Source organism: Thermobia domestica, chromosome 11, assembly GCF_964235325.1.
Source record: "Thermobia domestica chromosome 11, izTheDome1.hap1.1, whole genome shotgun sequence".
Lineage (NCBI taxonomy): Eukaryota > Metazoa > Arthropoda > Insecta > Zygentoma > Lepismatidae > Thermobia > Thermobia domestica.
In genome coordinates this window covers 177,859,684-177,876,410 of record NC_137464.1, presented here as the reverse complement: position 1 = coordinate 177,876,410, position 16,727 = coordinate 177,859,684, and the positions used below count along the sequence as shown (strand labels likewise).

General features: G+C 33.1%; 1 protein-coding gene across 1 annotated transcript in view; it reads right to left on the bottom strand.

The window, feature by feature from the left end:
- Positions 1 to 3,294: 3,294 nt before the first annotated feature.
- Positions 3,295 to 16,727, bottom strand: part of LOC145664575 (uncharacterized) — a 195,473-nt gene continuing 182,040 nt past the window's right edge. The window contains exon 3 of the mRNA XM_081731354.1: positions 3,295 to 14,874. Coding sequence (XP_081587480.1) covers positions 13,410 to 14,874 — 1,465 coding nt within the window. The 3' untranslated portion in view covers positions 3,295 to 13,409. The remainder of the gene's footprint in view (positions 14,875 to 16,727) is intronic.

Here is a 16,727-nt window from a genome sequence, read left to right as displayed (position 1 = left end):
TTAATTTTAACAAATTAAAATCTATAGCATCTAATGCTAATAATTTAAACACCGTATTGTCATTATGGAGATGTGATTTACTGTCTTCCATCTTACGTTGAAGACTTTCGGTGATATGTTCGCTCTGAAGACACAGAATATTTTGATATACTATATATTGTATAAAAGGGATGTATACAACTTCCTATTTCTTTACAATGTCTGTCATTTACATTCGAAATTGCATGTTTGAATATTTAAAGTTCTAGTACATCCTTTTATAAACATCGGTTTGTTTCTCAGTTGTTAGTAATTTTACAACAGAAATTTCAGTGGCAGATTAGCCGTTGTCCTTCTTTTGGTAAATAAATAAAAGTAGGAAGTGTGTTTTATAAAATAATAGCATTTTACGCAAAATGCACTACTATTAAGGACAGAATTCAGAGGAATATGTCCAAGAGTTAACAACTGAACTATGTCGTATTGTTGTAAATGTGATGGCCTAAAAGAGACTCACACATTGGTTTCAAATCCCGCTTTCTAGAATATATCGTAGGAAGATGGAATTAGGTAACAATTGGGTATCATGTGCCTGGTGGATCCATTTATATCAATCACTAGATATCATGTTTGATTTGGAGATTTGTCGATATAAAGGTAATTGCAATTCACTGGGTTTTGAAAGAAACTATATTTCACCAAATACTAAACATAAAATGCTCAGTGACGTATAAGAAATGGAAACTATTAAAGCTTTACTCATACCATTATAAATGTTCAATGTGTCCTCTTTTCGTCACATGACAGACGTCTAGATGATAGTTTAGTTTGGCCCACGAACATTGTAGTATGTTCTATTCTATGGTTTATCAAGACAGCGGTAATGTGGATCCTCAGCTCATGGAATTTTGCTGACTGTGAAGGCATAAGCAACATCTTTTAGCACATGTTAAAGGATAAAAATCAAACCGTGTCATCCAAATGCATGCTTCACTGCAATTCAATGGATACACATTTCCCATATTCTAAAATACAAAATGTTTTCTGTTGAAAAGTCGCCATCTTTCAAATAGATCATACTGCTACCTGGTCGGTAACAAAGAAATCTATATGTGCAGATATGAATATTTGAAACTGTATTTTCATTACATGATCAGCACAAAGTGTTGCAGTCCATAGTTTTGGAATCACATTTAAAGCCCAATGAATATTTTATATAATAACCTCGTATCGTCTAAGTGCTTTTCAGGGTTAAGTATAATGTAATCCCTAAAATGCAACAGCAAATCTCATCTAAATGTACACTCATGTCCAAAATGATTGTCGCATATCTATAACTGTCTTCTTGTAAGAATATAATTTGATAATGATTTTGCAGGATACTTTTAATACTATGTGTATAATCGGGAAATGTATATTTGTGGTAAATTTAATAAGAAAAGAATTATAAATACGAAAATTAGAATGAGTGAAACAAAATGTTCTAAATGGACAAGAAAAGTTTTATTTTCGTTTTATTGTTCTTATTTACTACTATTTTGACATGAAATTTACCACATACATGTCTTTGCCAATTTTATACGATTCGTATGTACTAACATTATAAGAAATACCGGGCGAATTCGTTATCAAATTATATTCCTACAACAACATATAAATTTATAGACATGCGACAATAATTTTGGACATGAGTGAATACACCCTCCATTCCAAAAGAAACCGAACGTTTTAAAAAAACAAAAAAGCAATGTACATTTTGGAACAAATCATTTTTATTAATCAATGTATTCCCCTTCTGCATCGATACACATATTTGCACGCTCCAACAAGTTGTCAAACGACTTCTCCATGTCCTTTATTGGAATGGTCTGTAGGACGGCGGTCGTCGCCTTCTCAATGGCATCAATCGATGCGTGCCACTTTCCTTTCATCGCCAAATGCAGTTTCGGGAACAGATAGAAATATCACGGAGCGAGATCTGGTGAATAGGGCGGATGATGCAACCGAATAATGTGATTTTTGACCAAAAATTCAGTTACAAGTCGCGAACGATGTGATGGTGCATTATCGTCCAAAAGAGTCCAACTGCCGATTTCGCGATATTCGGGCCGAATACGATGAATTCTTGCCAGCAAACGCTTCATGACGCCCAAGTAAAACTCTCCAGTGACTGTCAGGCCGGGCTGAACAAATTCTTTGTGGATAATTCCTTTTGAATCGTAAAAACAAATCAGCATCACCTTAACTTTTGACTTCACCAAGCGACTTTTTTGGGGTGTTCCTTCATCCGGCGCTCTCCATTTAGCACTTTGCCGCTTTGTTTCGGGCTCATATTCAAAACACCACGTCTCGTCACCAGTTACAATCGATTTCAAGAAGTTTCGATCCTGCCGAGCACTTTTAACGATGTCTTTGCAATGCGCAATTCGATCAACTTTTTGGTCTTCGGTGAGTTTGTGTGGTACAAACCGCGAATTAACCCTCTTAAGGCCCAAAACTTCGGTCAAAATGCGATATGCGGTTGTTTGAGGAATGCCTAATTCCATTTCAATAACTTTCACCGACGATTTTTTGTTATGTTTGATGAATTCACGCACTTTTTCGATGTTTTCTTCCGATAATCCGGTTCTGGGACGGCCTGATCTTTCGTCATCATCCAGCGTCTCTCTACCCGATTTGAATCGCCTGAACCACTCGTAAACTTGCGTTCGGGATAGACACTCATCACCATATGCAGTTGGTAGCATTTGGTGCGTTTCACTAAAAGTTTTACCCAGTTTAACACAAAACTCAATTGCAGCTCGTTGTTTGAAACTCATTTTCCGACCGATGTACACAACACACTGACAGTTGAAACGCAATAACTTTGTTGCCGTGCATCCAAATGTCATGACATTTATACCAGTTGTCAATGAGGGACTACGCCATCTACCGGTAAAATATTACAACAGATGGCACTAGTGGTACTATTTGTTTTCAAAAGTTCGGTTTCTTTTGGAATGGAGGGTGTATATTGTAAATGTTCGATGTTTTAGCTGAATTCCTTGATTCCTAAACAACTTCAGTCACTTCCTAGCGAAGAGATTGTGAGTCTACTATATTCTTACTGAAACTACTGTGGGTATCTTAGGGTGAATGTACCATTTAAGTTCTGCCTTGTGGAAATCGGTTTCAAGGTAACTAGAAAGATTTGGGTTACCTTCATTATGTAAGATGATTACATTATTATATAATTGGTTGAACAAATATAAGGATTATAATTTTCACTGAAAAGGAAAACTTTCACACTGTCTATGCAATTAATAAAACAATCACTAAATAAGAAAAATATAACTATTTATTAACTACTTAGAAATTTTAGTTTTTGATTGTAGAGTAGGAACCTTAACAAACCATCATTCAAATTACCATGGACATGACTAAAGTGTAACATGAAAATCTGTTGGTAAAGTTACTTATCGTTCATATATATATATATACATACACAATAGTTGATTTTAGTATTATGATGATATTTAGAAAACGTACAAGAACAAATAATGACATTTATTAAAGTTACAAGTATTTAACACATACTAAGAAGAATAAATACACTTAAATATTCTATTTAAAACTTACAAAATATCTTTCCTTAAAAATCACGTGATTATTATGACTAGCTTTTCAGACGTGATTTCCAGTTAGAGTAGAATTTTTAAATGTATGTTGAAAAAGAAAGAAAGAAAGAAAAATTCGATAATTGCTATTAGTTAAAGAAAAATGTGAGTTCTACAGCAAATCAAGGAATCTCGTCAGCACAGAACTACCCCTACCATATATCGCTATACTCTTCGTTTTCCTTCTATAAGAAAAATGTACATGATAGATAAATACTTTTTGTTTTGGTAGTGATATACAAAACAATGCATGCTGTTTTAACGAGAACTTATAATTTACGAATCCCACTATTGTCGTGGTAATCGTAAAAAATACTTAAATACTACTCATGAAACACTGATGAGGGAAGTGTCGGTATATTCAGAAACTTGACTACTATTTTTCTTTTAGAAACTCTATTCTTATCCGTACGCGCAATGGTATTGAATCAAAGTGTCTGTCTGTCTTCATCAGACTCGTACCATGTAAATATTTAAACATGTTATTACGACTTGAATTTGATATATTAAAAGAAATTAGAGCTGCCACTTTTAAATATAGTTATCTATTTTAGAGGTGCCCAGTGTTCCCAGGTTGAGGAATAAATTCCACAGCATAGAGATTTTTGCCGTGCAGATATTTTAGCAAAACGTCTAAAATAAAGAGATTTTGTGATTATGCCTCACCTGAAGTGTGTAATTGACTTGAAAACTTTTGGAAATTGAGAATTTCTCCACATTAGTTTTCGGTTAACGAACAGAATTTCGCTAGTCGTCTCTCGTCTGATTTACATATAATGAATCGTTATCCTCCAAGACTATTAAAATTTCATTGACAATCTCATTTAAGAGGCAATAGGATATGCCGTTCTTTACCATGATTCAGAATAAGGAAAATAGTAGCATTTGACGTTGGGGCAAACAATAAAATAATCAACAGTTGAAGTCATAGGTTCTTCCTTGTGATTTATTCGATACATATTACCTGATTAAACAAAGATCAGCAAGTTCTGTAATTCAGCCCTCCTTAGAGTAAGGGTAATTATTTTACTATTCATGTCATAATTCATTTTTATACGGGGAAAATCAAAAAGTCTTTGAGCGTATTGTTTTTTCGAGCGTGTAATACGTTTAATACAAAATCGAGATATAACGAAGATGCGGTAGGATTTTCTTAAAAAAGCCCAGTGTAACTTCCGATTTCTTTTCCATTGCGTGGCGCTGTTATTAGTTGCCATAGATGGTCGGATAGCTCAGAATGTCCATGCTATATGAGCTGCGAAGTGTTATTCATTTTCTATGGTATAAGGAACGACAGCCACAGATTTTCACAGGGAAATAGAGCTAATTTATGGGAACATGTGTTTAGCAGTACGAAGTGTGCAGTGGCGGTGTAAAGAGTTTGAAAATGAACAAGAAAATGTTCAGGATAATGAGCTATTGAGTCGACTCTCGTTCCTCGCTAACTTCGGACAACATAACGCGTATTGATGAAATATTGAAAGCGAATTGACGTGTTTATTTGAAGTAAGTTGCTAGGGAGCTTGACATTTCTTAGAGTAGTATTATGACATTTTCCACAATTCGTTGGGATACTTATGCCAATCAACCTTTCATGTCGGTGGGCTCCTAAGCTTCTTAATGATGTTAACAAGAGCAAGCAAATGGTCATGTCACTGAACCATTTGCAGCGCTACATCAAGGAGGGCGACAGTGTCCTGGACCTCATTATTACTGGCGACGAAACATGGATAATCCATGACACTCTTGAGTCACACCAATAGAGCGTAGTGTGGAAACATCTTGGCCCGCTAGAAACAAAGAAATTCCTAATACCATCGACCGGTAAACTAATGCTCACAGTATTTCAGGACAGTCCCCGAAGAGCCAAGAAGTGAAACCATCAACGAAGAACGCTATTGTCGCACTTCTCTCATCTGCGAGCAGCCATTAAGAAAAATCGACAGGGTATTCGGAATGTTGTAGTTTTCCTCCATAAGAACGTAAAATCGCCACACTTTTAGTGGTAAGAGATTATGCAGCATCCTCCTTTCAGTCCAGATCTTGGCCCCTGTACTTACCGCATTTTTAGTCCATTGAGAAAGTTCCTGGCAGAATAAAGATCCACAAACAATACCGAAGCGCAGAGCATTATTCGTTGTTGGTTCCGTAATCAGCTGGCAGCCTTCTGCACAGCGGGCATGGAGAAACTTGTGGAACACTCGAGCAAGTACTTCAACAGATGTGGTGGTTACGTTGAAAAATAGGCCAGGTGCGTAGAATATTGTGTATTTTTTTCGTTTATGGCTTGTAATCTGGCAATAAATAAGTAGGCACAAAGACTTTTTGATTTTTTTCTTGTAATATCTTCATTTTACGGGAGGAAAGTAGTTTAGAAAAGATAACTACTAATTTCATACTTTTTTGATGATGGCATTGTGACAGCTATGACTCGTTCCTTTTATTTCTTGTTTTACAGTGAGTGTGGTAATATTTTTTCGATTGTGAGGGATATTTGACATTTGTTGGAGGCTTTTTTTTCTGTCAGTAGAACTGGTATCACTGGAGGTGCCGAAAATTCTGGCTTCGAGCTACTATCAGTGTCTTCGTTTTAGTGTCTAAACTTTTGTACTATGTCTGTTCGATCAATTAAAAAAAACATATTGTAGTAGAATTTTAGTACAATTTCAGAAGCACTTCAACACAATAAATGTGTGTCAGGTTATGAAAGAGAATGATTTCAGGTGAACTATTATTATTGATAAAGCATGAACATCTTTCATCCATCTACATATTTCGTCGGCTCTAACATGTTGCATGCAGAAGTAACAGCGCAGTTACTGTTAGAATTGATTTAAAGAGAACATGACTCATATAGCCATATGTATTACTAGTATTACTTTTCTTTTTAAGTTTCGTACATGAATTAGAACATTACTTATTTTTGAACAAGGATTCTTCCATGAATACAGTCTTAATTAGGAATAAACGTTCAAGGAGATTCAATCATATTCTCTTGAATTTGAAATGAGATTTCCATGAAACGTCTGAAATACTAGTTTCCCTCCTTCTCCACTAACTCATTCAGATAATAAAGCACACATATTAAACTATACATTATACACAATAAACAATAAAATTGCATATCACCGTAAGTGGGAAACCATTTTATACAAACTACACCATGATCAATAAATAAACTGTGTTCAGTTGTCTACTATGAGCAGTTCATATTTCTGCTGATTTTAGACTTCACACACATTCATTAGCACCATTAATTAAAATTTTGTCAGCTGAATGTTATTTTTTGCATATAAAGATGATATATGTGATATTAAGAAACTACCATATTTGGTAGTTTCAAGCAAATGCTAAAATCAGTAGAACTTTATATTATATTTGCTGAAATTGTGATATAAAAATTCTCATGCACACTCTAATATTATTAATACAATAGTATATCTTCAGATTAAAGCAGTATATGCCATCGTGCTACATCATAATTGTACAGTGAAACAAGAAAATATGAATTCACATAATAGCCCTGGTACTCTTTGTTATAGTTTCGTTGTGTGCGCCAGACATGGATTGCCTAGACCTTATTTATTTTAATTAATGACGTTTCAAATATACACATATATAATGACTTTTTTCGATAGTAAATATCTACTTACTAAGATAATGATACAGTTCAGGGGGCGCACCTACTTAGGAAGTCCACTGGTTCCAGACCTCTCCCCAAAAAACTTCGTAACTTGGCATATATTTATACATTTTCTAGATAACACTGTATAACTCTACTTGTTTAGTAGAGAAATGATTGATGTAGCCTAAATATTTGGTCTTACATTTCATTTATACTCTTTATATATCAGTTTTTCTGATAATATAGGTGGAAGTAAGTAATAATTCTAATCTTTTCGAGTGTAGAACAACACTGATTCAATACTACATAGACATACTGTCTTGTAGGATTGGACCTTTTCAACAAAAATTTCTGAGTGCGCGCCTGGTACAGTATCGTAACTTTTGCTTCTGATTTATTTATTTATTTATTTTTGCCGAAACCTATTGAGTAGTATTCCGAAGTCAGTTGTAAAAACCCTGAGAAAATTCCTGAATTCAACGCTAAAATCACAACCATGACGTAAAGTGTTGGTGTATAGTATCTATAAAGAACTACATTTAGATATTTTAGGCTAAATTGATATTTATTACTATTATTATCACTGCTGTATTTCGGTTTAAATTAATTTTAAAGTGATAATCTGACGGCTTCTCTGGCAAGTGCAACTTATTGGAATAATTCTTTTTCTCCATAGAACTTCCTGATCATATGAGAGCTGTCCAGAATTACTAATTTTTGTAGATTTGTTAGAAAGTGTTTTACGTTTATCTGTTTCAGTTACGTCACAGTACTTTTTAGGGACAATAGACGTAGGTGAGATAATGATTATTCTTACTGTAACATTCTGGTATTTCCATAGCTTCTTGATTTTGTCTGCTAGGTATTTACATGTGCTAATTTTTGTGCTAAATTATTATTATTAATAACGATTATTATTATTATTATTATTATTATTATTATTATTATTATTATTATTATTATTATTATTATTATTATTATTATTATTATTGAATGGGCATCTTCCTCTCTTTACTAACTCTACAAATTTAATTTCTGACTTGCAGAAATTATGTCGGTAAAAGTACTATCACTTCAAACTACAGGAAGAAAACATTACTTAATGTACTACTTGCTGTATACAAGAATGCGTGCATTAGGTAAATTTTCTTCCCTTAATTTAAAATGATAAAACTTTAATTTTTACACATATGACTCCCTTTCCAAGTCGCCTTTGCTGACTTGACATTTCCAGTACAAAAATGCATTGTTTTCTTAATTCAAAAATACATTACCAGTTGTCATGAAGACCCTGGTCCGTTTCTTCTTCGTGAAACTTTATATTATTCAAATTATGAAATGATCATTTTTTCTTAGTTTTATGGATCGTAAAGTTATTTGTTACATCCTGTATTACTGTCATATAAGAAATAAGGTTCATACAGTTCTCAGACATGTTTCAAATGAACTTTAATAGTGCATTAGTTGGGTGTTTCCAGAAATTAGATAATACAGGATATCTATTGGACAGAAAGAAACCACGAAAATTATGAGGTCATTAATTGGTCTCTTGAGGTCACCGTTTTCTTTATCTGCACAGAAGACATTTCGAATGAATTAATTCTATTCTAATAAAACGGTAAATCCAAACATCCTATAATTTAGAAATTACAGAAACATATGTAAAGTTTTCATAAAAATGCATTTAAAAGGAAAATAGTATTTGATATTGATTTAATTACTATCACTTAGAAGAATCTGGAATTTTTGATCTCAATAGTCTTTTATCTGGTTTATCCAGCTAAGCATTTGTCGTGAATTTTTAAGTCAACCGTACTGTGTTTATTTGTTAAAGAAGACTCAATACATAAAACGAAATCAAATACCTTTAGTCTAACTTGTGAACTAATTTAAGGTAGAACATTAATTTCAAAAGTAACTTTACTTCAAGAAAATTTTTATTTGCGTAATTTCCGTATATGCTTTTGCTTTTTGTATATTTAATTCTTTATTTCGCAAACTACAAATTCTAGGAAAGGAGTTAGCGTTAGAGGAAAATTATATTCCCGAAAAACTGCAGTATTATTGGTTACATTTTCTATATAATCGGTTGTTCGACAATCTACTTCCTTCTTTTGTATTTTCAACTCGCAGACTACAGCTTTGATAACATGCTCTCGTCTTCAAGAAAGCTTCAGAAACTTTTGGAAAACTCGCGAAAAGTGGAATCGAAAGATACAAATAAAAAACAATTTACTGACAATAATATCACTTATTGCCTTCAAGGTTCTACAGAGCTAGACAGTCAAGGAGAGTCAGTAAAACGAAATTTGCGTAGGAGTAGTTAGTAAAAGAAACAAATCGGCAGAAGGGTCAGGAATTTAATAAACTCTGTCTTTTATGTAGAAAGAAACCAAGAACGGGCTGCTGTAGTCATTAAGATCCATTTATTAAGTATAAATTAGCATTCTGCAAGTATCTTTCCAACGAATATGAACCATCTTTTCTTTGCTGCCTAACATCCTGATTTACGTGGCCTCCTTACTAAATGATTTGCATTATTTGGTTCCATATTTAGCCAACGTATAAAATGGAAAGTTCTTCGAAATAAAGCAACAGCGTCTAAATTAGGTGATGATGTTACCAACAAATCTTGTAGTCAGACAAAAGGTTTCGGAACCAAACAGTAGAGTTAAATATAATGGCGAAAATTTCTATAATGTCCGAAGTTTCTGGTATCAATGATAATGAAGTTGATAGAGAAATGTCCCCCTTGAAGTACAATATTGTACATGGGTTACTTATTACTCTTAACAATAGATAAACGAATACCAAGTGAAGTTAAAGTAGGTTTGAAGTACAATGCTGTGGGTGTCCACTGTATTACTGCTTGTACTTCACGTAAGTTTGAATGTTTTACTGGAAATGATACGCATTAACAACCAGATAAATAACACAATAGCAGGGAAAGCCAAAAATCAGTATTCCGTTCTTTATGGTGTAAGTAATAACAGAATTCCAAGAATTCTAGATTGATTCTACAACATCAGAAGGGAAAATAAGTTAATGTGTTCTATGCAAATTCCCTTTCTGTAAGTGATAAACAACGAATTGCGAAAAATCATGAAAATGTGTTTGTCTTATGGCGATGCTACTGTGAAAAGTGGCTTTTCTATTACCAAATCAATGCTCGTGGAGAACATACATGAACAAACAAACACTTGTATGCGTATGATGTTTATACGCGAGACCTCAAATTGAAACAAATCCGAAAGGTTACATTAAATTCGAGGAGCAAATCAAAAATACCACAAACACAGACATTGATTAAAAATGATAATGGAAAAACAAGAAATTAGATATCGTAAGAGTTTAAGAAGAAAAAGAAACAAGTAAAAAGATATTATTTTTTTGAAATTTAACAATAAAGTGCAAGAACCACTAAAGAAAATTAATCGAAAGAAATATTTGTGTTTTGTAATTGTAACAGTACATGGCCTAATGCAGTACACAAGACAGGTAAAATTAAATAGTAATGTTTAAAGATTTGAAAATGAGTAAAAATAAATATCAGGTATGGTTGGTTGAAAAGGGAAGAAGGAGTCGACAGAAAAAGTGTTAAGTAGATTTAGAATTCAGGGAAAAGTCAAGGAAACCAAACGAGATATCGGTAAACACCCTGCACATGGCTACTAAAAAAAAGGCATAGAATTCTGAGTAGCGTGTTAATGATTTTACACAAGTTTTTAAAGGTTTCATTCTAAACGTATGAATTTTATCTCAAACTTTTTTTCAAGGGAAACTTTCATCCATGCAGTCAGTAACATTAGAAAGAACTGAATATTTTCTGACAATTTTTAAATCTGTCGAGCCTCTTTTACCATTCTTATTTGAAGACCATTCTTATTCCAAATGAAGCTACTTTCACATCCTTGTATGAAGACCCAAACGGAGATCGGTTGCTTTAGTAAAGATTATGATTTAAATCAAGCTGTACAATGGCGAAGTTGTTATTAAACTCTCCAAGCTGCTTATTATTTCTGACTATTTTTCTGTGAAACTACAACGAAAGTGTTTCTCATATCTTAGTGTAAAATATTGCTCGGTTTGGCAACATTAACGGAGTCTACCTTTCCCTTTCGAATGCATGAAATCACAAAATAGTAAGCACTTTTCCACTCCGGGGTTGAAAATGAGTCATATATAGCGTAAATAATTTAGGTAAAACAGTCTATGCATTATTTATTTTCTTATTATTATTATAAAATGAACGAATTTCCAGTGTATTTTTTGATGTTAAGTTAAATAATGCCTGTGAAAACGTTATGCAGTATCACGAACACCCTATGACCTTATCAGCCATTTGTAAATAGTTTTCTTACTGCTCCAATTTACACATATCTACTTTACGTCAATACTTCTAAATACGTTAGTTCCATTTGTAATATCCTAGTGGGAATTAAAATTTGTTTTCAGTTGGAGTGTTTCTGACAGTTTTTGTACTATAAATAAAGATGGATATTTACTTTAAGAAGAAATTAAATTTAATGCACAAGCCAAGAGAACTTAACGTAAAAACCAGGAAATTGCATTTCTGAATTATGGTAGAAACCTAAAGTCAATCTTTCAGTCTGATATTTCATTTATATTTAGAATATGAGTGAATTAAATGGAACCAAATGAAGTTGAAGCAAGATCTGCAGTTTGAGAAGTGTCAAAGATGTTTCGAACCTTTATATCAATTTGTCATTTATCTAATTTTACATGTATGAAGCATTAAAAATATTTTATGAAAATGAATTTAAAAGGAAACTTCTACATTATTTACTATTGGCTAAGTTCGCATCACTTTGTTTGGAAATTTTCAGCTCAATAACTTTGCGTTTGGTTTACCCACGTAAGCACTTGTCAAATTGTTTAAATCGCCGTTATTGTATTTGTGTTAAAGATGATTCAATACGTAAAATTATATCAAATACATTTAGTTCTTGTAATTTATCTCCTAAGCTAATTTAAGGTGAAACAGTGTGTTATGTTTAAAAATGGTTCTCCTTCAAGAAAAGTTTTACTTATAATATCTGTATATACTTCTTCTTTCCAAACCTGTTAAAATCTTTAGAAATTCTAAAAAAAGGAGTTTCGGATTAGATATTACATGGTTGCACTTTCTATATAATAGATTCTATCGTCTTTCTTTTTACACTGTCAACTTCTAGATCATTAGTGTAGATAGCATTTTCTCATCCTCAAGGTAGGCTTCAAACTCTTGGGGAACATGTCTTTATTCTATTAAGAAAATTATCAAGGAAGTGATTTTTTATTATTATTATTATTATTATTATTACACATACTATATACGTTTGTCCAGAATTACTTCCAAATTATTTCATGAGTGGAGTTCGAATTTCGGACCAATTGTACAAGATCAAATTCACTTTCCAATAAAACTAAAATCACATGACATTTTGTACAATTTAAAGAAGAACTGGGGTATGTGTGTAATTCAGAATGCGAGAACATATTAAATTGATTGCAATCTGCTTTTGTTGATATACATTTGCGATTTTTATTGCAATCAATTGTAATTCTTCGTGAATAAAGGTATTAAATATGTTTTTGATATCGTGTATTGCAATAAACATTAGAGTAAGTATTATTGTTTCTCTGTAACTGGAACCTTTAGTAGATAGGTCTCTATACAGATATTATCGAGTAAGTATTAAGTGAATTCGTTGATACATAGAAAATCAGAATACTCCCAGCCCTAGTCCAGAGAGCATTTGAATCGAATGTACTGCCATTTTAAAGTAGACATAACATATAGACTAACGTGTGAGAACTTTATAATATTGACTTATTAGTCCGCATAATGTCACCAACATATATCGTTCCTGACACACAATCATAGTCATACGTCTTGCAAATAAAATCAGAAAAATAAACACTCTGCTGAACAAGACTTATTTATAGGAACGATATCAGAAAAATAAACACACTGCTGAACAAGACTGCACTTATTTAATGTGTTAAGACGAAACGTCACGTGTAAATGTGTTTTTATATTAAATAAGTGCAGTCTTGTTCAGCAGTGTGTTTATTTTTCTGATATCGTTCCTATAATTTGTTTTGAAAGTTTGTATAATATGAATTATTGTATAGGAACAATTAAATTATGGTATACAATGACAATATAATTTTAATACAGTATCATTAACACACGTTCCTTGATCTCCATACGCGTTAATGCGACTAATGTCGCCTACCAAAGTAAAAGCTTGAGTATTTTTATTATAACGCAATGTTGCATCGAACATTGCATAGCCAGGATATGTTATAAAAGCCACTACATATTGTTGGATTGTCTTAGCATAGTTTCGTATCACAAGAGCTCTTGAAGAAAGTATTCGTGACACACTTAATCGTGCACACACTTGAGCGGATTTCAATTTTTGATTAATATAATCAATGGCTAGATCCACCATTTTACCAACTATGCTATCAGAAGTTGATATGTCTGATTCTTCTGCACATGCACACCAGTTAGGACTAATACCAGCACTATCACATGTTCTATTAACAGGAATTTCTTCCTCTAGAATATTAACACCCCGACGAAGGGAATGATCAACATTCAACACTTCGTTGTTCCACAGTTGGTTTAGTAGAGTCGCATGTAGATCAAAAGGCGTTGTTAGTCTGTATCGATTGTATTCCAACAGATCATTAGCTCGATCACTACCCAATTCTGGAGGACGAATAAACAAAAACGGCAACCGTTCTTCCATCCAACCGATCGGGGTTTCTCTAATTTTACCCCAACGCATACCGTGGTCACTAAAGAATATTAGCAATGTTTGATTTAGCGCACCGGATTCAAATGTTCGCTTCAAAAATTTTGCGTACATAATATCAGCAAGAGCTAAATCGTTAGCTTCCTGATGACTTAAGTTTGATGTCCATGCTAATACAAAATAAGGTACATTTCGGTATAGAGACAGAAAATCTTCAACGTAATCTAAAAGAATCTGTGTTGTAAGTCTGGAACCGTAACACACTTTCATATTGTCTCTTATTGTAACTGGAAGTAAATTATTACCAGCAACAAAAAATGGTCTCAGATAGTAATCAGTCGGCGGACGACGAAAGCCTGGTTTATTATAATTAAATGTGCTAATTTCAGGCTCATCTTCCGCAAACATTGTTACATAACCATTTGCACTAAATTTTTTCCAGATAAAAGGACACTTATCAAATGTGTGTTTTCTGTTTGGCCAACAGCTTGCCTGAGCTTCTTCTAAAGACAATCCTGTTAATAAGGACATCAAATTAGGAAGAGTATTATCTCCCACTTTGTTGTACCCAAAAAATTCAGTGGCACTCATTGCTTGAAGAACAGTATGTGTAATAGGTAGCGAGCGATGGAAATTAAGTCTTGATGCAGAATCGATGCCCAACAGCAGAATGCTTGGTGGTCGTTCTGCCCAACGTAGTTTAAGCTTTGTATCCAGTTCTGGTTTATGTTGTACTATTGCATGCAGATTTTTGTACACTGTTTTCCCCAAATAAACACACCGAACAAATATAAACTCATCTTGCACTTTCACTGGCATCTCGAATGGTTGACAAGTGCTTAACCTGAAATAGAAAGAAGAAAGTCAAATTACGTCAAGTTCGTTAAAAGTCTCTGGAGTCTTTACCACTACAAAATTTTCAACTACATCATCATTTATAACCTAAGATTGGTTCATTTAACTATCTTATTAGTTTTAGGTATATAAAAGTTTCCAGAGTTGAAACTAAGTTCTGCCTTACCCAAGCATATTATAAAAACTTAAAAGCCACAGTATGTATTTTCAAATCAACTCAGTACTGCAGTTTTAACTTTTTTTTATAATATGTTTGGGTAAGGAAGAACTTCGTTTCAAGTCTTGAAACTTTTAGTTTAAAATATAACATCAAAGACTATGAGAGAGACTAAAATCATGAGAGGAAGGGCGTGTTATATATACGTAGAAATTTACTGAAATACCAAAATTGATGTTGGTCATGATTCTTTTAAAGTTAGAATTCCCTGTTTAAAAGAAACAACTATTGTGAACAGTAGTTAATGAAGAAAATAGCTAAATCTGCAACAGATACCCTTAAGGCTATAGGAAATAAGATGATTAACTCAGATGAATGATTATGAAATGGAATTCGTGGATTGAGAATGTGAAGTTTTCAGTAGTTGTTTACAACACATTTTAAGTAAAACGAACCTTATTATTATTATTATTATTATTATTATTATTATTATTATTATTATTATTATTATTATTATTATTATTATTGAAATGAATATTTTTACATCATCAAATAGCCTAAAGCAGTGGCATAACTCATACCCCGTAGACTCTGTGTTGCGCGGGGGGAGGGAGCAATTAAAGCTTCTGGAGTAGAAAACGTCCGGTGGTTACTGAAGCATGTTTGGAAATTATTTCGCAGCAAAGGTCCCACATTCTGCAGCATATATTTTCCATATCGCACACCCCTCTTTGGAGTATATACGTTAATTCATTTTACTCTCTCTCATAGACTTCAGGAATCGGTGTTTATCTGCAGGTAATCAGCGCAAGTGGATGTCTATCCAATTGGCAGTAGTTTGCATCGTATGCCACCGTCTATTCCCTCAATTGCCGAGAGACTAAGCTAAAAAAGTTACTCCAGAGCTCTAAAGTATTGAGATGGTTCGTACTGTGTAGGTTAATTTGCAATATTAGTATTAATTTGCGTAACATCATTACATACAGAGACAGAAAGAGTTTGTCGGATAGTTTTCTATTACGTTCCGCTTGATGGTCCAAGTGTTCGAAGGATGATCAGCAGACCAAGACACCAAGATAGGGATACAAATCGACAACATTTCGACGAAAAATCTCACTTTTTTCAGAAAGAAATAAATAAAAATAATTCCGTAGAGGAAAAGTAGTTGAATATGTAATAATTCGTCACTTATTCAAAATAATGTAATAAAAATTACAAAATTGTAGTCTGATATATACTTAACTGTTTTAACTCTAGGAAATTATTTTTCTTTATTTATTTTTGAAAAATGAAATTTTCTAAATACTACCATTCGTCAAATCGTTGAAATGTATAGCAACTCAGATCCGAATCCTAATAGGACAAGTTGAATTAGAGGATTTGTAATTTAATGTCTAAATTATCGGCCATTTCTTGGAGGTATTGGCGTTAAACACTACATCATCTGCATACAGTCAAGCCAGTGCCAAATAACATAAACATCGATTTCCAACCATTAGGACATTTCGAAATAGTTCAAGATTGCTGCCCACTTCATCAAAAATTTATGTTTGGCCAGTAAAAATGTATGTATAGCCTCTATGTTCTCTTGTCAGTAATTTCAAACTACTCGATCAATTTTAATTGTTTTGTTTCACGTAGATATAATGCGACTCTCTGTAAATGCTGAAAATTATATTGCAGCT